At 51.4% G+C, this 18,792-nt stretch overlaps 6 protein-coding genes across 7 annotated transcripts; 2 read left to right on the top strand and 4 right to left on the bottom strand.

Moving 5' to 3' along the window:
• Nucleotides 1-2,963: 2,963 nt before the first annotated feature.
• PV06_09300 (uncharacterized protein) lies at nucleotides 2,964-7,029 on the bottom strand. Its single transcript, XM_016410735.1, has 2 exons — nucleotides 4,584-7,029; nucleotides 2,964-4,532 (listed from the first exon to the last, which is right to left on the bottom strand). Exon 2 carries the CDS (start codon nucleotides 4,278-4,280, stop codon nucleotides 3,135-3,137), a length of 1,146 nt encoding a protein of 381 aa, XP_016258542.1. The 5' UTR covers nucleotides 4,281-4,532; nucleotides 4,584-7,029; the 3' UTR covers nucleotides 2,964-3,134.
• On the top strand, nucleotides 6,249-6,985 carry PV06_09301 (uncharacterized protein). The gene has a single exon (XM_016410736.1). It carries the CDS (start codon nucleotides 6,410-6,412, stop codon nucleotides 6,767-6,769), a length of 360 nt encoding a protein of 119 aa, XP_016258543.1. The 5' UTR covers nucleotides 6,249-6,409; the 3' UTR covers nucleotides 6,770-6,985.
• Nucleotides 7,030-7,268: 239 nt separating the features above from the next.
• On the top strand, nucleotides 7,269-9,199 carry PV06_09299 (uncharacterized protein). The gene has a single exon (XM_016410734.1). The coding sequence runs from the start codon at nucleotides 7,448-7,450 to the stop codon at nucleotides 8,972-8,974; it is 1,527 nt and encodes a 508-aa protein (XP_016258541.1). The 5' UTR covers nucleotides 7,269-7,447; the 3' UTR covers nucleotides 8,975-9,199.
• On the bottom strand, nucleotides 9,121-11,081 carry PV06_09298 (uncharacterized protein). Its single transcript, XM_016410733.1, has 2 exons — nucleotides 10,416-11,081; nucleotides 9,121-10,311 (listed from the first exon to the last, which is right to left on the bottom strand). The coding sequence occupies exons 1-2, from the start codon at nucleotides 10,455-10,457 to the stop codon at nucleotides 9,241-9,243; spliced, it is 1,113 nt and encodes a 370-aa protein (XP_016258540.1). The 5' UTR covers nucleotides 10,458-11,081; the 3' UTR covers nucleotides 9,121-9,240.
• A 210-nt stretch (nucleotides 11,082-11,291) lies between these two features.
• Nucleotides 11,292-13,076, bottom strand: PV06_09297 (transaldolase). The gene is made up of 4 exons (XM_016410732.1): nucleotides 12,754-13,076; nucleotides 12,526-12,675; nucleotides 12,299-12,463; nucleotides 11,292-12,233 (listed from the first exon to the last, which is right to left on the bottom strand). Exons 1-4 carry the CDS (start codon nucleotides 12,790-12,792, stop codon nucleotides 11,610-11,612), a joined length of 978 nt encoding a protein of 325 aa, XP_016258539.1. The 5' UTR covers nucleotides 12,793-13,076; the 3' UTR covers nucleotides 11,292-11,609.
• Nucleotides 13,077-13,685: 609 nt separating this feature from the next.
• PV06_09296 lies at nucleotides 13,686-18,714 on the bottom strand. 2 transcript variants are annotated; one of them, XM_016410731.1, is made up of 3 exons: nucleotides 18,373-18,714; nucleotides 18,131-18,309; nucleotides 13,686-18,025 (listed from the first exon to the last, which is right to left on the bottom strand). In XM_016410731.1, the coding sequence occupies exons 1-3, from the start codon at nucleotides 18,412-18,414 to the stop codon at nucleotides 14,023-14,025; spliced, it is 4,224 nt and encodes a 1,407-aa protein (XP_016258538.1). In that variant the 5' UTR covers nucleotides 18,415-18,714; the 3' UTR covers nucleotides 13,686-14,022. The 2 variants fall into 2 exon arrangements, with proteins under 2 accessions (XP_016258538.1, XP_016258537.1); XM_016410730.1 differs by having other exon boundaries at nucleotides 13,686-18,309.
• Between the last annotated feature and the right edge of the window lie 78 nt (nucleotides 18,715-18,792).

The raw sequence follows: 18,792 nt of genomic DNA, 5'->3' as shown, positions 1-18,792 counted from the left end.
ATGAGGTTTGAGAAATAGTAGTTCTTGTCGATCGCAGAACTGCTGCCCAATCTAATTCCCACCGAGCTCCATTTGTCTTGTTCAACTTCATTGCCTCTTCAAGGACATAGTCACTGGAACACTGAAGTCTGTCAAGGCTTGTCTGAATGACTGTCCTACGCGGGAACATTCCATTTTTGCAATCTTCGCCGAAGGGCGCCGGCCTGGTTGCCTTCTTGCCTTGTTTTGCTCTGCATCATCACCTGCTCCAGGATCATGGCGGTTGAGGAAAGTCTTCCTCATATCTATCGGGCACTGCGTTACCCCACAGGCGTCCACACACAATTCCAACTGCCGTGAACACCCGTGTGAGGTACATGCTGGTCCCCGCCTCAGTTCCAAGGAGAGCTTCCAAAGCTTTGAGAACCTCGGCTCTCAAAGCGAGATGATGTTGTATCTCTTGAGTGTGTCAATGGCTAACTATAGATGAAGGCCAGTACTGACTGCTCAACTCTCAGCTTCATTGGCACCTGACCGTGTTGATATGTCAATGGGGTTCAAGGGATGTCATCCCAGTCCTACTGTGTGTTTGTACCGAATTCTACCTACACTTTTCACAACGTCAGGTGAAGCGTGACTACTAACTCTTGACGGATCACGTTGACTCAGCCTGACGCTCGGATATTTTGCATGAAGTTCAGGAGGAAATGCCATGCGTATTTCACCTTTGTTGAGGCCTGTGGATGCCCATTCCTGGAATTACCATCAAGGCTTACTGCGAGTCCACCAGCACACGAATGTCTCTCAAGTTCTGACACAGGGCGCCCTCGTGGCTGTGCAGTTTTCAGCCCTGTGTCTGCGAGGTAGCAATGTCGTGCATCATATTCACGTGAGCTTCACACCCGAATGCTAACTTCTATTCGCAGACAGAATCTCCTTGCATCTGAGGCCTCGTCCCAGAAGCCAGAGGATCTCACCTGGCCGGAGTTACCTTCAATCACAGCCACCCTGCATCAACATTCTCAGTCATGGCTGAGTGGACAGTACCGAAAATCTACTGCAAGGCTCTCTCTAAGAATATCATCTTGCAGCCAATCGATTGGTCAACAACTCAGCCTCGTCTCGCCTCAGATCTGGAATTTTTACTCGCAGTCACAGTATTCCCCCAGAGCAATGGCTGCAACATCATTCTGGGGCAAGTTTTTATGGAGCTTCCGTACGCATCGAGACAATGGTCCCTACAACCTTGCACATTTGGACCACGTCAACGCTGCCATTGGTGATCCATATGGCACCAGCTTCAATTTCACCTTGCATCCTGCTTGAAACGGGGCAATTGTGTTGAAATTACCATGCTTCACTCACTATCATGGCAGTGTACTTTTTGGGTTGTCTCTTCTCCTATTGTTCGCATCAAAATGACCTGTTCTCGCTTCGGTGAGTTCAGAGCTACTTGGCTGCTTGACATGACGACGCAGGTAGGACTTGTGGACTGCCAGGACTCCAGTACCACAGATCAATTCCACTATATAATCCATACCATGAGCGACAGGAAGCAATGCCATCGTTCAGCATTTCATTTTCGATCTCTACAAAAACACTCTGATCAATTTACACAGTCTTTTCTTAGCTTTCACATCTTATCCTTCTTCCTTTGTCGGTGTTGAGTTTCCTTGAGCATCACCGTGGACTCTGAGCGTTGGCAAGCACCAATATCAAAGCAGTCATTACATTCCTCGCAAGAACGTGTTCTTTTTCCTCTCCACAATGGCCCCAGTCCTATGGCAATGCCACAAGTGCGAGAACGGCCCGATGAAACTCGCCAATGCAAATCAATGCACGGGCTGTGGTCATTACTACTGTGACGATTGCAAAACCGACGACAACATACCACCGATGTTGACATCGTCGCGCAGGTCCCACCGCAACCACTTGAGAAAGATCCGGTCCACCGTCAGTACTGGCCCGAAACCAATCAGTCTTCCAACTCCATCAGCATCGACGTCGGCATCGATAAACAGAAAACAACTGAGACTCGGAACTCGTCCATCCATGAGAGGCTGGTGGAAATGTCACGAGTGCGATTACCTCAACAACCCAGACTTGAGTCCGCAAAGATGCCTGGACTGCTCTCACACCAAGTGCAAGCATTGTACCACCAGGCGATCCTGAAAAGCCAGTGACTCGGTGGCATTTGGGATGTTCCGACTACAGAGTTGTTTCCCAACATGCCAAAAACACTAACGCTCTCATTCCAGGATTTCTACCACCGAGAATGTCCGGTCATTGTTACTTGTCTATCTTTCGCTGTCCATCGACATCGTTCTTTTCACAATTTCTAACTCGTCGAAGCCACGGTATGCGTCGTCGTCATCATCACCACCACGACGAGCAAGTCGGCGACATTACGGCACGCAACGATTCTTCAGGACGTCCCAGTCGTTACCAAATTGCTTAGGACCAACAGCACTGCGGCAGTCTTCGTTCCAGTCGAACCTCACACGCTCTCTTTTCAGGCCAACAGAACGAACCACCGTCGTTTTCTTTCTTTGTCAATCACTCTCTTGCTGCCAGAGCATCTCAGTCGGGTCCACTTGGCCCACACTACAACACTTCCGAATCACTATTGTTGAAGGTTCTCACTTGAGCACGAGCCTGGGGACCAGAAGTCAAGCTTATTATCCAGTCAAGTCTCTGTGATGTGGGCAGGGCCATGTAGCTCCCCTGTGGCTTGACGAAACCCATTTCTTTTGGTTGCTTACTTCTTAGCTACTGTCGTTACTATATGAATGATCAAACATTCTTTCCTTAAAATAAGCATTTGCCTAAATGGTCCATTGAACTTTTCACTCTCTTTGGCTAGTTAAATCCGGCGCTGTGTATTCGCAAGTGACACGGATATGAAGAACCAGAGAAGTCAGTAAGGGGTGGGAAATCAAGATCGTGAAGCAATAAAGTTGTCGTAGATATAATTCATTGTATACGTCAAATTTTACAACATTACATACATTACTTCCGTCTGATCAATCAAACCCAAGGGGAGCCAGGAGTCTACCTAAAGATCTTGCTCCGCACGATTTCCCTGGTCTCCTCAAAGCTCTACAGCCTGACAATCGACGCGCACACCGGCGCCAGGAAGGGAACCCTTCAAGACACTATCTGTATCGTTTGTCCTTTTGCCGCTGCGAATGGGTGGTGGAAGGTCTCCGAGACGCTCGGCGACTATCCGAGCGTTCTTCAGAGTCTGTCGATTGAGACTCGCTATCGGTAGACGAGCTGGAATGGTTGTCTCGATATCCACCTCTGACAGGGTGTTTCTGCTTCTCCGGTTGCCGGTTTTGCCTTGGAGTCGACGACGCACTGGGGACGTTGCTTCGAAATCTGTCAGGTTGTCTTTGAGGATCAGGCTGCCGATTTTGAGGACGAGTCGATGTGGTGGGAATGCTACGTCGAGAGGTGGCGGAGTCGGCAGGGTGTCTTTGAGGATCAGCCTGCTGATTTTGGGTACGAGTCGGTGTGGTGGGAAGGTCTCTTCGAGAGCCGGCAGAAGAGTACCTTTGAGCATCAGACTGTTGATTTTGAGGACGAGTCGACGTGCTGGGTGCGCTTCGAGAGTCTCTGGCGTATGATTGGCTTTGAGCGACTGGTGGCTGATGCTGATTACTGGCAGACGTGGTAGAAGGCGTGCCACGAGGATTCCCCGAAGGTCGTCTAGTGTTCGATGGTCGAGCCTGGGCAGACTCCCCAGGGGAGTTCAAGTTGTAGCTGGAGGAGGTCTTGGTCGCCGGCCCACTTTGCTGTGCATCGCTCGTCAGCCGCAGTTGGTCGGAACAGATGACGAGCCCGACCTCGCCAGGTGGTGCTAGAGAATCGAAGACCAAGAAGTCGATGGGAACGCGGTCGAAGTGTCTGTGACGTGATATCCAAAGGCGGACCACGCCCTCGGGCTCGTAGTAGTTTTTTTTATACCGCAGCTTGAACATGCTCTGGCTCTTCCCTTTGTAGAAGGAGTCGTCCTCAACGTCCTGGATCCGCTTTATCTGGTCCGAAGCTTTCAACTTCGAAAAGACGAAAGAGTTGTCTGTCCAACTAAACTTCAAATCGGGATCGACGCCGGCGCTGACATCTCTAGACCGTCGCCCATTCGGGACAAGGACGTCCACCGTCCAGACAAATTTCATCGATGGGAGTTTCACCTCCCTGGAGAGGTTTTCACCATCCAATGAATTGTCGTTGACAGCCGGTGTTGATGACATAAATCCATGGAGCCTATCCCTCCTTCTGAGATGGAAGGTCTTCATCGCACCGCTGTCAGTACGGTCACTATCGCTGCCTTTCGGGTTAGCACGTTCAGCATGTCCTTCGTGATCCCCTACCTATGCACGGCCTTGTCCGAAACATCCGACTCTGCGCCTTGGAACTTGATGGTCTCTTCAAGCCTTTGGATGTCCTGCCGGATGTTGTCTTGGGATTTTCTGATTTCGGCACTGATTTCGGCACTGTTTAGTTCCAGAGAGTCCTGGATTCGTTTAAGTCGATTTGAAGTTTCATGTCTCATCTTAAATTTCAGCAAGTGAGGCCGGCATATGAGGATCATTGCTCACAATTGTGTCTTGCTTAAGGCAATATTCAAGGTAGCCTTACATTCGAGCAACGATCTCCTAAATTCCTCCAATCCCTTTTTCTGGAATCCAGCAAATTTGATCTTCTGAAATACCGAAGCGTCCGACTTCATTTGACCAATTCTCTGCTTCACTGAATCTGGGAGCTGGTCCAGAAGGGTATCGAGACACTTTAAACAGCTATCGGAGGCAATTTTTAAAGCATCGAGGCTAGTGCTGTTATGTGTAATTTCGCAAACACTTGCAAGAGAATCAAGGACAGCCAGAAGAGCTAGTACATCCGAGCTGAGGTCTTGAATTTCCTTATCTGCGATGCGATAACTTAGAATGAATTTGTAAACTGCAATTGTGCCCGAGATGGCAGTTTGTATGTCAGAAAGAAGGGCCATCTCGTCGCTGATCTCGAGGCGGGAATGCCTAGCCCAATGTTGAGATAACCTTTCGAAAGTGAGGGATGGCAGATGAATGCTCCTAGATGGGTATAGAAATGATCCAGAGCGGCACGGCTGTGCGTCAAGGCATCAGTGCTCTTTATTAGGCTGTTGGAATGCTCATATCAGACGGGCAACTTCTGCCCCCACACACCAAATGTCTCGTAGCGTGGCGCTTAGCGATGGGATCAGTTCGTCGCCTGCAGGAGTTTTACCGCAAGCGAGCGGGAAAAGGTCTTGAGAAGTCTATCGTAGAATGTCGTGGTCGAATGAAAGCAGTACACGTAAGGCGTAGCACTGGTCGTGAGGCTGAAATGGAGTCTCCGATGTCAGATTGTCCCCAGAAGCATGCCTACTATGTGAAGGCCGCGCGAAGACCCTCGCATTCCAAATTGTGTGGATTTCGCTTGAGACGTGTCGAAATGATCCCATTAATTAACTGCGCCGGGCCTATTTGACTGCGCGTAGCATACGATCTCGTAGCATGTCCTCATTGGAAGGAAGTCGAGTCAATTCATTGGCCGCTGGACACTTTCCCTCGCAAGTGGTAGCAAAGAACAATTCGTAAATGAACCGATGGCTTTCGCAAATATGGCAGATTTCGGCGAGGAGATGGATGCTATGGCTTGCCAAACCCGGACCAAAGAAAGATCAGGCATCCCTGACGAGTATCGATCAAGACCGGCCGCATGGGATCCCCAGCCTCGGATACCTCCCAATATTGCAGACTTGTCAGAATGCAAGCCAAATGGTAGCCCAACTTTGGACGATGCATCACATCTCCGTTTGGTAGTAGCGACGGCGGCCACAGACCAAACCACAGAGGCAAAATGCCGTGTCGCTGATTCAAGACTTCGGTGAAGATACGCAGGGCAGGACGAAACCAACTACCCTGGGGATAAGATGTTCTCAATATTTACAGAGTCAGCACCCAAATGCGTTTATGAGTCTGGGACGTAAATATTAGCAGTAAGAAAGAAGGTCGGCATCTTGCACTGAATGATATATTGACACTCGAGTTTTTCTTGTACTGGGACATGGCGCTCTTCGTACGCTGCCTCTCCTTTATGACGAGTCTTGGTTTTGTGGGTGGCATCAATAACGTGAACTCCATACGCTCCGGATCTCGAAACGCCGATCGTTTTGATTTGTCATCAGATAATTCGAGTTGACATCTGCTGTTCTCTCTGAAATGTGAGGCTGGTGGTACGAGAGAATCAATTCCATAAATCAACGGACATCGCTGAGACTCTATTTCTTGAAGTTTGACACTCACGGACTCTCGACCAAGACAAATCGATGACCTCGGGTGTACGCCTCGGATCTTCCATCAAGGACACTGCATGAAACAAGTTGGGCCAAAACACCTGGTTGATAATGACCAACAAAAAGCAACTCACTCTCTTTGTCGACTTCCATGTCCATCTCGACCGGATCGAAGAATGGAAGGCCGCCCATCGTCCGGTATGGGAAGCATGTGGCAACGAGCCGGAATGTCTTCTCTTCGACATATTCCAGGACCCGGAAGACCCAAGCCACTTTCGACTAGTTGAAATATGGGATGCTGATAGAGAATGGTTTGAGACGAAGCAACTCACCAAGCCTTACTACGCAACTCTGTGGGAGAAGTCGAGGCCGACATGGCAGAAGGAAGTCGTCATCAATTACTTTGAGCGACTCGGTGAAGGATGTCGCTTTCGGAAGGGGTTCCTGGAAGGGGGAGAACTGATGGATTGATCTTAGAGGACCGATCGTCCCTTCAAGAGAAGCCACCTCCGTTTTTCCCGTAGGGTGAAGGTGAAATGCGATCTCCAGGCATCTCTTGGGGGTGGATCTAAAACAATAGCACGAGGTGGTCTGTAGGATTGTCGAGTCGGTCTGCCTTAACGGTCCAAATAGGGGGTCACAAAACAAAAAAAAAGAGTTGTATGGTCGCTTTTCCACCCAAGTCTCACAAGGGCAGGTGTCTGGAAGTAGACAGAGTTCCATGATCTTGCTCGTGTCGAAAGGATAGGCGGAGAGAGGTGTGAATGTTCAGCAATTCGATGCAACGCCAGAACGTGCGCGACATATAACGTATGCTTTCCCGTAATTGCGTCTGTGGTCTGTTATTGCCCCGTAGTCACATGGTCCGCCCCAGTTCGCTCACAGCCTTGTCCAGCCTCGTCTCATGGAATTCCCCATGACGACGCCCCCCAATCCCGTACGGAGTTACTCGTGCGTACTCGATGCCAACTTTCAAAGTCCGCAACCTCAGGCCCATGCCGACTATCTACTAAATACTTCCTCTCGGTGCACAAAAGTGTGCTCGCTGTCCCATGGCGGCGTCACTGTTAGACTGAATCTCTACTTCCACTATGTTTACAATCCACTGCTAGCCCCCATGAAGCCGTCTGGCTTCACCTCACCCACGCCATGAAGAAGATCAACGGGATGCGACCTGGCGAGAACAACAAGCGAGGCAACATCATCACGGCTCGGATCGTACCCATTCTTCTCCTCGGCATCATCGGTTACTCCTCCTACGTCGTCACCGAGAAGATATGCGTCGACTATTTACTCTCGCGTCCCGGAACTCGGTCGTCGTCATCACCATCATTCACCCATAAACAAACCGGCGCGGCCGTCGCCATCCTCACCATATATTATCTCCTTCTCCTAATCACCCTGATATGTTTCGCCCGGTTGATACAGACAATCACTTTCAACGCTGGTCTCGTCCCACGCGGAGCGCAGTACTTTGTCGAGAGAGAACGGGCGCACCGGGAGAGCCAGAGAAGTCACAAAGAGGAAGCGGTCGACCCTGACGGAAAAGAAGGCTACACACCTCGAAGGTTCAGACACAAGCGTGACTCGGGCCACGCGGCCCAGAACTTCTGGCACAAGGACGTCTTCGTCTGCGGATGGGACGGCCGCCCTCCGTTTTGCTCGACGTGCTACAACTACAAGCCCGACCGGGCGCACCACTGCAGCGAACTCGGCCGTTGCGTCCTCAAGATGGACCATTTCTGTCCGTGGGTCGGCGGTATAGTGTCCGAGACGAGTTTCAAATTCTTCATCCAATTCACCTTTTGGGCGGCCCTGTTCTGTCTCCACACGTTGATCTTTGTGAGCTATTTTTTCGCCCAGCGGAGGTCCCGTCAGCCCGGGGGGTTCTTCAACGTCCACTGGGTCCTGGCACTGATTTTTGCCGCGTTGTTCTTCGTCTTCAGCGCCGGCATGTGCGGAAGCAGTCTCCAATTTGCCTTTTTGAACAGCAGCACGATTGAGAATTTCACCCGCAAGACCAAGGTGTGGTACCTGGCCGTGCATGTGCCGCGGCACGTGGTGGAACGCTACCACGCGTCCGGACGTGACGATCTCAGGTTGATCTCATACCCTCGCCCTGCGAGTGAACAGTTCGAGATACTCGAGCAGAGTGGCGCGACGTTGGGCGAGACCGAGCGCGAGATGGCACGTCGTGACACGTTGCCCGGTGCGCCACAGGCGGCGTACCACCATCCACAGGTTTCAGATCGGTCACCAAATTCGAACCCTACGACAGAGGAACAACTGCGGGCAGGTGGTGGCTCAGTGTCATCGAGCCCGACGGCCGTCCCCGAGACAAGGACATTTGCCATCTTGGAGACTTTGCCTGGTGGGAACCCGTTCGACATCGGCCCGTATGGCAACTTCAAGGAGGTCATGGGTTACAGTGTGTTTGACTGGTTATTTCCGGCCCGTCTCTCGCCGCTGGTCGACCACAGTGACCCGACCGGCATGTATAAAATGGGAAAGGTCGTGGAGAGTCTCAAGAGCCAGGCACGGATACTTGATTCATCGCCACAAGATTCGCGTGACGTGGAGGGTCCCTTTTCAACCTCAGAAGGCGAAAACGAAAAGGCCGAAAGCAGACACGTCAAGAGACATAAGAGGAAGAAACGGCGATTGTCAACAACATGATTGTGATGGTCGAGGCATGCAGGCTTGAAACTTGAAGACCAGATCATTCTTATATTAATTCCAATAATGACTTGTCAATCTGGTCGGTGTACTTCTCTCAAAGGTGCAGTAGTGTCCCTACGAACGAACAGATTTGAGGCGATTTCTTTTTAGTAAAGTATCTCATTGTCGTCTTGTTGCCCAGGTGGGTAAATTCAGTAGGATATATTGGTCACTCTATATTAGGTGCTTGGAGAGTTGGTCCGTAATGTGAGGTAAACAACAACTCACTGTTCAAACACGACCTTCCAATCCGCGGTGCGGATGTACTCGTCCACGCCCGTGAGTTGGGCCGGGTCGACGCCGACGCTCTCCGGCATGACGGCGCCCTCGCCGCCGTCCCAGCCAAACTCGGCGACGTAGGCCGAGGTCTGCGCCACCTCGATCCCGAACCCTCCGGGCATCATGGCGTCCAGGTCCTCGACGGACAGGTGGTCGAGCCGGGCCTCGACGCCGTGGAACGCGGCCCATCTGTCCACGAACTCGGAGTAACCCATGAGGTCGGAAACTCCCAACATGGTCGTGCCTGGTGGCGCCTTGAGCACGAGGGCCTCGACGAACGCCCCCGTGTCGGTGGGAGGGTGGGTGAAAGGGAGGAGGTGCTGCGGGGCGGACGAAGGAGACCCGATCCATTTGAAAGTGTATATTCCCGTTTCGTCCTTCTTGGGCATGAGGAGCGGATTCTTGCTCCAATTGTCCAGGAACCACCCTATCTGTACATAACTCGTACGGTCCAGCAGGGCCTTGTAGATTTGTTGGTATTGTCGTTGGTCTTCCTGACCACCACCACTCACGGGACCACCACCCGAGGCCTTTTCGGCAAGATAGTCCACCACGCGCCTCTTGCTGTCAAAGTGGTAGACCCAACTGTTCTTGCCCTTGCTTGCCCGTCTGGCCCCACTCAAGGAACTGAACACGAGTCGTTCCAGGACACAGTCACCTTCACCTTCACCTTCTGCGGTCGTGACACCCGCACAGGCTCTAGCGGCTGCATCCATGATGTTGAATCCGTGCTGGGCTTCGAGGCGGTAGGCGGCCTCGTTCCACGTGATGCCCTCTTTGGCGGCGAGTTCGTGCGTCTTGGGAGATTGAGCGAATTGCCAAAAGTCGGTGACGGCGAAGATGGCGTGTGCTCCGAAAAACGCGGCGTCGAGAGACTTGGGGTCGTCCAAGTCAGCTCGGACCACTTCTGCACCGGACGAGGCAAGGTTCTGAGCTGCAAGAGACGATGGGGTGCGCGTTATGGCTCGCACTTTCCAGCCGGGGAGGGTGAGAAAGGTGCGGACAACGGAACCGCCCTGTGAATGATATATAATATTAGGGTTCTAGAATACACAAGAGGTGATGAAGGTGTAGGCACAGCGTGACAGTAGTAGTAGTAGGAGCAATACAAGTGACTAACCTGTGTCCCTGTCGCACCGAGAACCGCGATTGTTTTGGACATGTTCGTTCTCAATTTTGGTGTCTATCTACGCGTGACAGGGAGGAACTTGGTAGACGGTTGGTGTGTTGTGTTGTGTTGTGTTGTGTTGTATTGTATTGTATTGCTGTCAGTGGTAGTAGAGCAGAGTTAAGTAAAGTGCTGTAGTGGTGTATGTCTTCACCCATGTCCGTGGTCTCAACATCGACTCTTATACTTGTGCCTAAAAGAACAAATCCACCGTACTTTGTTGTTTCTCGACGACGTGATTTCGCAAAGGCAAAGTCAAGGGGCCCCGACGGTGCTCCCAATTCTCCCGACTCACCTTGTCTGTCAGGGGTCAGTTGTACGATATCGCACTTACTCTATTCTCCAGGGCAAGTTCTTCCACGCCTACATTGGTCCAATATGCCACTCACCACGTGTGGATACTGCAGTAGCCAACGATGAATGTTCGTGATCTGAGTCCGATAAGTCGGAGATCGAGTCGGACGAACAATCTTTCCGGTATTGTGGTTGGTCACATATGTTTTGTCCACGGTACTCCACAACAACGGAGGAAGCATTGCCTAGTCGTCAAAGCTCTATTCTGGATTAACAAGAATTTCGGTTCATAACTTTGGATTCACGAGGATAAGGTGGGATATGTAGACCGTACAGAGTCAAATACCAGGGTACCTGATGTTAGTCCCCCATTATGTCATGTTAGTGGCAAACATTACATCAGGAAGGTTTGCCGACGACTTTCCCATGCGAGTCGGAGCAAGTCCTCCGGACAAGCATCGTAAGGCGATAGATGAGACTGCGAAATCCATCATGATACGAACATGGTGGCAAAAGACTTTGCCCAAGTAACAGTAACAAAGAAGAACATGAGCATGAGGATTGCTATAATCAAATCCTGATGAAATATGTACTCGACACGGATACGTAGCAATATTCAATGAATCCCATACAAAGTACTTCGTAGCTGGATTCAATTCAAATTTCGTACTTGTCATGCCAAATGCCCAATCTAATACGGAGTACCTAGTATGAAATTTTTCGGGGTGTCTTGGTGAAAGAAAGTCGTTTCCACGAAATGGTCGTCACTTCAAAAACCCAACCAATCGACACACACACATCCACAATCTGATATCAGGTCCAAATAGGTAGCTGCTAACAATCTCAAGAACCTTAAGAGCTCTTCTCGATCTTTTCTCGCAGGATGCCCTTCAACGTGACGGCATCGGCGGCGAACTTGCTGATACCCTCACGGAGCTTTTCGACAGCCATTTGTTCCTCATTGAAGTCGAAACGGAAGGTAGCTTCGTCACTGATGTAGCTCTTCTTCTGGATGTCCAGAGAGCTGGCAGCCTTGGCATCCAGCTTCTTAGGAACGGCATCTTTCGAGTTGTACAGATCCTCCAAAAGGTTGGGTGAGATGGTCAAGTAATCGCAACCGGCCAACTCGGTGATCTCACCGATGTTTCGGAAGGACGCACCCATGACGATGGTGTTGTAGCCGTACTTCTTGTAGTAGTTAAAGATGGAGTGAACGCTCTTGACACCTGGATCTTCGCTGGCAGGGAAATCCTTCTTCATGGCAGCCTTGTACCAATCAAGGATACGGCCGACGAAGGGGGAGATGAGGAAGGCTCCGGCTTCAGCGGCAGCGATGGCCTGGACAAGAGAAAACATGAGGGTCAAGTTGCAGTTGATTCCTTCCTTTTGTAGAATCTCCGCGGCCTTGATACCTTCCCATGTGGATGCAATCTTGATCAGGACACGAGACTTGTCAATGCCGATGGATTTGTAGAGCTGGTCAATTCCCATGTCAGCGCGGAACATGCGTATTTCGAAGCACAACGAAAGCCTGGTCTTACCTCGATGATGTGGCGAGCCTTCTCCACGGAAGCCTTTGTGTCAAAGGAGAATCGAGCATCGACTTCTGTGGAGACCTTGCCAGGGACAATCTGCAAGATTTCCTTGCCAAACTCGACCAAGAGTCGGTCAAGAGTGGCATCGACCTGCTCGTCAACGGTCTTGCCCTGTATTGAAGTGTCAATCTTTTCTGGCTTCTCCCATCATCAGAACGTGGTCAGAAACGTACGTGCTTCTTGCCATACTCGACCGCCGGGTCGATCAGCTTGGCGTATTCGGGCTTCTTGGAGGCGGCGAGGATGAGAGAAGGGTTCGTGGTGGCATCTTGAGGCTTGTATTTCTCAATGGTGTGGAAATCACCAGAATCGCAGACGACAGTCTAGAAAGCAAGGCATGCATGTTAGCTATATCCGGAGATGCTCAGCCGGAGGGAGCGGAGCGGAGTTGAGGGACATACGGTGCCACAGGCTTTGAGTTGATCGAGAGAGGAAGACATGTTGGTTATGGTCTGGTATTTGGTATTGAACCGATGCAAGAACGGATCTGGTAAAGGTGGTTTGCAGAGGTGTTTTAATGAAAAGGCAAAAAATTGTACAGCAAGAGCAGACGGGACGGACGGTGTTTTTAAAGAAATGGCGCTTTTTTGAAACCAGAGGCCTGTGACGAATATGGCGGGGCAGAAACAATGCGAAACTCCCTCAAATGGAAGCCCGTAGTGATGATAAGTGGTGGGGGAAAATAGCAGCGAGGGGCGTCGCTCCAGGGTAAATCCGGATTAACCATCTCAGTTCTTCCGAAGCCCTTACGGAGGACAAGGACTCGTATTTGCTACCTAAAGTACCCGTCAATCCGTTGACCTGGAAATTAACCGGCTTGGATCGAGCGTCTCAACACAATCCACAAGAACGCTCCATGCAGTCAGTCGAGGACAGATATTCCCAATGGCACTCATTATTATTCTGTATCAATGAACACCAATCAGTTGATCAATTGATGCGCTGTCGAGACCTCTTGACAGCTCAGTTCCAGGTACTGATACGGAATACCACCTTCATCCTTACCTCAGATTCCCACCTTTTCACATGTTCTGATCATACCCTCTGTTAATCATCATCATCAGACCCCTACGATTACCTCAAGTCATGAACGTGACTCAGCTTTCCATCATAGTCTTCCCGCCATTGTCCCAGAGGAGTTAGAATGCACTTATAACCACTGGCTGTACAGAAGAACAGACCAGGAAAGTGGCCACCCACACGGAGCACTGTGCTCCGAGCCTCACTGAATGTACGGAGGACTGTAGGGTAAGTAAATACCTCAATATAGCGAGCTTCTCCACGGACACTCCTCAATGCGGACACGAACACATGTTCAAAGTCACGCTCGTATCTAAATATGAACCCTCTGGTATGCTGTTTGTTACTCGTACATGATTACTGATTAGATATTTACTATGCAGCACTGTTTTCTAAGAACATCTGCCTCCATATGTGTACTGTACTTCCGCAAAATCAGCTTACGATCAAGCACCATTTTTGCGAAAACCCTGCCCATTCCAGATTGCTCGGCCTCCTTTGTCCCATCATACATATCATGCTTGATCCAATCAAATAACGTAGATATAGAAAAAACGCACACAAGGAAACAAAACTCATGAGTCGGTGCCGTAGAGGCATGTGTGTATTCTATTGCGAAATGGTGGCTTGGATTTGGGCAGCCACCACTCTCAATCTTTCAGCCCAAAGGCTTTTCGCAACATAGGGAATCTTTTCTTTTTCCCACCTCGCCCAATTGGCTCCAGGGGGACCTCTTGTGTTCGCATACTGCCTCGGTTAAGCCGTGTCGACCCGTTACGCATTGGCGGCCCGTCGGCTGTGTTAGGTCGAATGTCCATATTTTCCTCGTTCTCTGGAATCTTCGGAGGGAGAGGCCACGAGTCACTCATAATCCGTTGAGGCCCCTGACGTCGTTGGAGTTTGTGGTGCGTCTGATGTGCCGGTTGCGACGGTGACTGAGCAGCTTCCAATCGGGCTCGAGTTTGCTCAATCATTCGATCTCGTTCTGCTTTGGATGAGAAGCCGAGATTCGCCGGCTTCGAAAGATCGCTCGAGGTAGGCATTTGTGGTGATTCGACAATGGGAGATGGCGCTTCCTCCTTCTGCTTCTTGCCTCGCAGTCGTCCAAATAGGCCTCGTTTCTTCTCGGTATTAGGTGATATTGCTTCACTCCTCGCAGGCGACATGACGTTCTGAGGGATCTGAAGCCTGGCTGGTTGAATGGGGGTCTTTGGTCTCTCTTCGTCTGAGCTGTCTTCTAGGTCGGTCGAATCGTTGTCTCCAGCTCGCCGCGGTATTCCACGAACAGGAGTCAAGTCATCTTCGTCGTCACTATCGGCAGCGAATCGTGACAGCCACTTCCCAGGTTTGGGACGGTCGTCCTCATCGTCGGAGTCAACCGAGAATCGAGAGCGATGCTTCGCCATGGTTGCTTGAGGCACCGGAGGAACGCTTTCTTGTCGTCGTCCAAATAAAGAAGATGATCTTTTTGCTTCAGTCGACCCGCGTAGGGTGGGAACCGAGCTGTCAACGGATCCTCTCATTGAAGCACGCATTGTGTGCTGCCCACCACCCGAAGAGAAGGGCCGTCGGCCCACTGGTGAGACTGATCGGACTCCGTTACGCCCATCATCGCGTAAGGTAGCATCTGAAGCACCTCTCATGCTGCGACGCATCGTATACTTGCCACCCGCTGTGGACTTACTTCTGCGAGCTTTCCTAAATGAACTTTCTGAGTCACTGTCATTCGTACTCGTAGGTTGGACGGGTGCTGCTCGTGGTGCTGACACAGTTGCTGCAGCAGAAGTCGACAGGGAGGCAGGAGGGATGTGCTTCTTTTGTAGAGCTGCTCTCGGCTGCGTGGAGGCGTGCGAAGGAGCAGTTGATGGTCGCTGTTGCTGAGAGACGGGTGCAGGAGCCGGCATAGAGTTGCGATTCCGCATAGATCTGCGCATCGTCAGCTCAGTGTCAACTGGAGAAGCCGCTCTCATGGAATGTCGGAAATGCGAAGCCGGCCCAGGAGGTGCACCGGGTTGAGCTGAGGCAACGTTTGGGTAGGCGGAAGGCTGATTCTTCTTGCGTCGTGGGGAATCCACTGGTTGCTTTACAGCAACGGCGGTGCCTGGAACAGAGGCTCTAGCAGCTATAGCGGCAGGTGTCTTCTTCGGCCTCGGTTTGGAAGGTTTCTGCTGAGCGGGTAGACTTTGCTGCACAGGTGCCGCCTGACTTGGTGAGGCTATATCTGTGGATGTTTTGACTGGAAGTTCGGCCTGATCCGCTGAAATTGGCTGTGATGAGACTGGCGCAGGCGCTCTTCTCGATTGCTCTGCAAGGTCGCGCCATCGTGCCTGAGTCTGCTCCCAAGAGCCTACTGAGACCGGTTGGGGTCGTGACACTGGAACATGCGCGAGTGGACTTTCAGGCGGAGAAGCGATGCCTGTTGGTGCAGATGTTGCCATCGGGCTGTCAACAATAGCATCGATGGAGCCGAATCCCGTTCCATCAAGTTCGGCAGGGTCTTCTGCAGCATCGCTGTAAATACTCTCATTATCTGATTCGCTTTCCGTAGTATCACCTGGTTCTGCCCCAGGCTCTTTGGATTCCTTCTGAGATTCACCGAGTTGGGCGAGAGCTTCATGGGACACCGGAAAGCCTCCTGGTAATTCAACCTCCCATTGATCCTCGGGCTTGGGAGTGGGAGGTGAGACAGACACAACTGGCAATTCGACTGGTGAATCTACTTGTCCAACAAGCTCAGGTTGTGTGACTTGCTGGTTGATAGTCGCAGGCTTTGACGAGACAGCTGTGGGCGCGGTTGACTCTGCCTTCATCCTGCTGGGAGCTTGTGGTGCTTCTTCCCTTTCAGATGTGTCGCTTTCGGAGTCAGAGAACGAGACGGTACCATGTACCGAGGTGACCTCAGGAGGCAGTGGCTCATTTGATCCATGACTCGCCTTGTGCTGCATGTCTTGTGCTAGAATCGCGCCAACGGCAAAATCGCTCGAGACTCCCGTCGAAGGATAAGTATTCACAGACGACGCAGTAGATTGCGACTGGCTGCTTGTCGAAGCAGATATGGACGATGGGGGAGACTTCGATAAATTTTGAGAAATACTCCCCTCACTTGCGTCGCGGAATTTCTGACCCCTGACACTGCCGAACGAAGGCAATTGAGGCCTTGGTTTCATGAGCTCCTCCATGTCGTCATTGGAAGGGATAGTATTGAGCGTTGGCTTGGCCTTTCCTAGACCGAGCCAGGATTTCTTCTCCTTGTTCGGACTCTCTGTACTCTGAACACCATCCGACGTGCCTACAATCTCGGGCTGTGCGTCGAAGCTAACCCGGACAGACTTTTTCCGTTTGGGACCACCATCCACTGAAGCGCTGGACAAATCCGAAGATTCGCTCGGGGTCACGCTAGAACCACGAACACGTTGGGAAGAGTCTCCTGGGCTAGGTGAATGGTGCTTGAGGGCGGATTTCGCTGGGGAGACAGACCGCGGGAGTGGTTCGTGTTTTCGTCCAGCTGCAAGGTCGGAAGATAGTCTATCAGAAAACCTGGTGGACCTAGAAGGACTGAGAGAATTTTCCCTTGGTGGACGAGGTTCCGTGAGCTGCAGGTTGTTCGAAACCTCGGGGGTGGACTGCTTTGGTGGATTGAGAGCTTGAGATCCTGCTGGGACTGTTTGGGTAGTTCCTTTTGCGGGTGCAGCTGGCTCTTCAATCTTTCTCGACACATTCGCCGTGTTATATGCTCGCCTACTCTGTGCCGGTATGAAGTCTTGACCAGCAGCGAAGTCTTGCTCGATTGTTGGCTGAACCTGTGCAGGTTGCACTCCACCACTTTCCTCTTCTTGTTCACCTTCCCAGTCCTCCCTTACTATAGAAGGCTGTTTGGCCAGTGTCCCAGAGGCTCTTTGTGCTCGTCTTTCTCTAGCCCTTTCAGCATTTGAATCCGAATCCGAATCCGTTCTTGATGAGGTGTCGGAAGGTGGGAAATGTGTGTCTTGACCGGATAAAGCTGCCTTCTTCTTCCGCCTTCTAACCCGGGGCTGTCCTTCGTCGCCAACCGGGGCTTGTGGCTGTGATGCTGGCTCAGAAGCAGGTTCCAGAGGGTGTACCACAGGTTTGCTGGCCATCGTCCCGCCGTGTAGGTGACTGCCTTCAGACGCTGCGGGCGCAACCTTCTTTTTCTTCTTCTTGACTGGCTGATTTGCCGTCTGTGTAAGATCATACTGGATCTCTTCAGCTTGCGCCGGCGAAATTGGCTGAGAACTAGGTTTCATCGTAACCCTGTCACCATTTGCTAGAGGTAGCTGTGGAAGGGGAGATTGCGGTCGTGGTGATAAAGGTCGGGAGAAATTGATGGAATTGCGGCTATCCGTTCGCTCAAGCTCAGGCACCTGTGGTAAGACATTGTTCGACTGGCTTGCTGGGCTCGCTACTGCGGGTTGGGCATTGCCGAAACGATCCAGACTCTGTCCTCGGTTGGTCTGCTGTGTTGGTGGCGGCGACAATACTCGCGGCGGAGGAGCACCCTGGCTGGATGCACGTTTTTTCTTTTTCCCAGATGCCGTTGGAGCAGTGGCATATTGTTGTGGGATTGACGGCAAAGGTGGTGCCTGGATAGCCTCCGGACGCGAAGGCTGTCTCGAAGGTGACGGCGAGGGAGTTCTAAATGTCCTCTCAGTCATGGAACCATAACTGTGTTGTCTTTGTAGACCGCCTCTTGATCTTCCCCGACCGGATCCAGAAGAAAGTTGAGAAAGAGAAGCTTGCCTTTGAATCATGCGCTTGGTCTGGACCTGGTCGACGGGGGTAGGGGCAGGCGACATAGTCCTGAGAGCAGTTGCTGCAGCGGAAGCTGACAGATTATCCCGAGACTGAGATGCTCTGTTCGCCAGGAAGGCCTGAGTCGCAGCCATATGGGCAGATGCGGACGCAGGAGCCTGGGGCCGCTGGGATTATACGTCAGCACATTGAAAACGAAGACAGCAGGGTGAAGGTAGAGCTACACATACCGAGGCCGACGCAGACCTGCTTCGTCGGTGAAAGATACTCATATCGGCGACTATATCGCGAGGGTTCGAGACTCGATGCGACGGTGATGCGGGCGCGGTGGAAAGGTGTGGCAAGTGGCTTGAAATGCTATCGACCAGCTGATAGAGGAGGAGGAGCAGCGACGTAGTCCCCCATTGCGCAAGTAAATCGAAGTGTTGGGTATAGCATCAAGGGAGACAGTGTCGAATAGCAATTCAAGAAGAATCAGAGGATAATTTTGATAGCTGGAGAAATGAAATGGTAATGATCGAGCTTGGTCCTCCAACCTTGTTGGGTTTCTAGATTTTGGTGCCCAGTTGACCATGCCAGCTGGAGATATTGAGGATGGTGGCGCAGTCTTGGATCCCATTCGATCAATTCAGGCCACTCGAGACCATCTA

The sequence above is a fragment of the Exophiala oligosperma genome (assembly GCF_000835515.1).
Source record: "Exophiala oligosperma strain CBS 72588 unplaced genomic scaffold supercont1.10, whole genome shotgun sequence".
Lineage (NCBI taxonomy): Eukaryota > Fungi > Ascomycota > Eurotiomycetes > Chaetothyriales > Herpotrichiellaceae > Exophiala > Exophiala oligosperma.
Note: the sequence above shows the minus strand (reverse complement) of the source record. Positions and strands in the feature narration are given on the sequence as shown.

Excerpts from the sequence above, each read along its gene's own strand:
- PV06_09299 (XM_016410734.1), top strand. The coding sequence starts at position 7,448 with ATGAAGAAGATCAACGGGATGCGACCTGGCGAGAACAACAAGCGAGGC.
- PV06_09297 (XM_016410732.1), bottom strand. The coding sequence starts at position 12,792 with ATGTCTTCCTCTCTCGATCAACTCAAAGCCTGTGGCACC. Across the intron at positions 12,676-12,753 it reads AACTCAAAGCCTGTGGCACC|ACTGTCGTCTGCGATTCTGG; the intron begins GTATGTCCCTCA and ends CTTGCTTTCTAG. Across the intron at positions 12,464-12,525 it reads TCGAGTATGGCAAGAAGCAC|GGCAAGACCGTTGACGAGCA; the intron begins GTACGTTTCTGA and ends ACTTCAATACAG.
- PV06_09301 (XM_016410736.1), top strand. The coding sequence starts at position 6,410 with ATGACCAACAAAAAGCAACTCACTCTCTTTGTCGACTTCCATGTCCAT.
- PV06_09298 (XM_016410733.1), bottom strand. The coding sequence starts at position 10,457 with ATGTCCAAAACAATCGCGGTTCTCGGTGCGACAGGGACACAG. Across the intron at positions 10,312-10,415 it reads TCGGTGCGACAGGGACACAG|GGCGGTTCCGTTGTCCGCAC; the intron begins GTTAGTCACTTG and ends TATCATTCACAG.
- PV06_09300 (XM_016410735.1), bottom strand. The coding sequence starts at position 4,280 with ATGAAGACCTTCCATCTCAGAAGGAGGGATAGGCTCCATGGATTTATG.
- PV06_09296 (XM_016410730.1), bottom strand. The coding sequence starts at position 18,414 with ATGAGTATCTTTCACCGACGAAGCAGGTCTGCGTCGGCCTCG. Across the intron at positions 18,310-18,372 it reads GCAGGTCTGCGTCGGCCTCG|CGGCCCCAGGCTCCTGCGTC; the intron begins GTATGTGTAGCT and ends GTATAATCCCAG.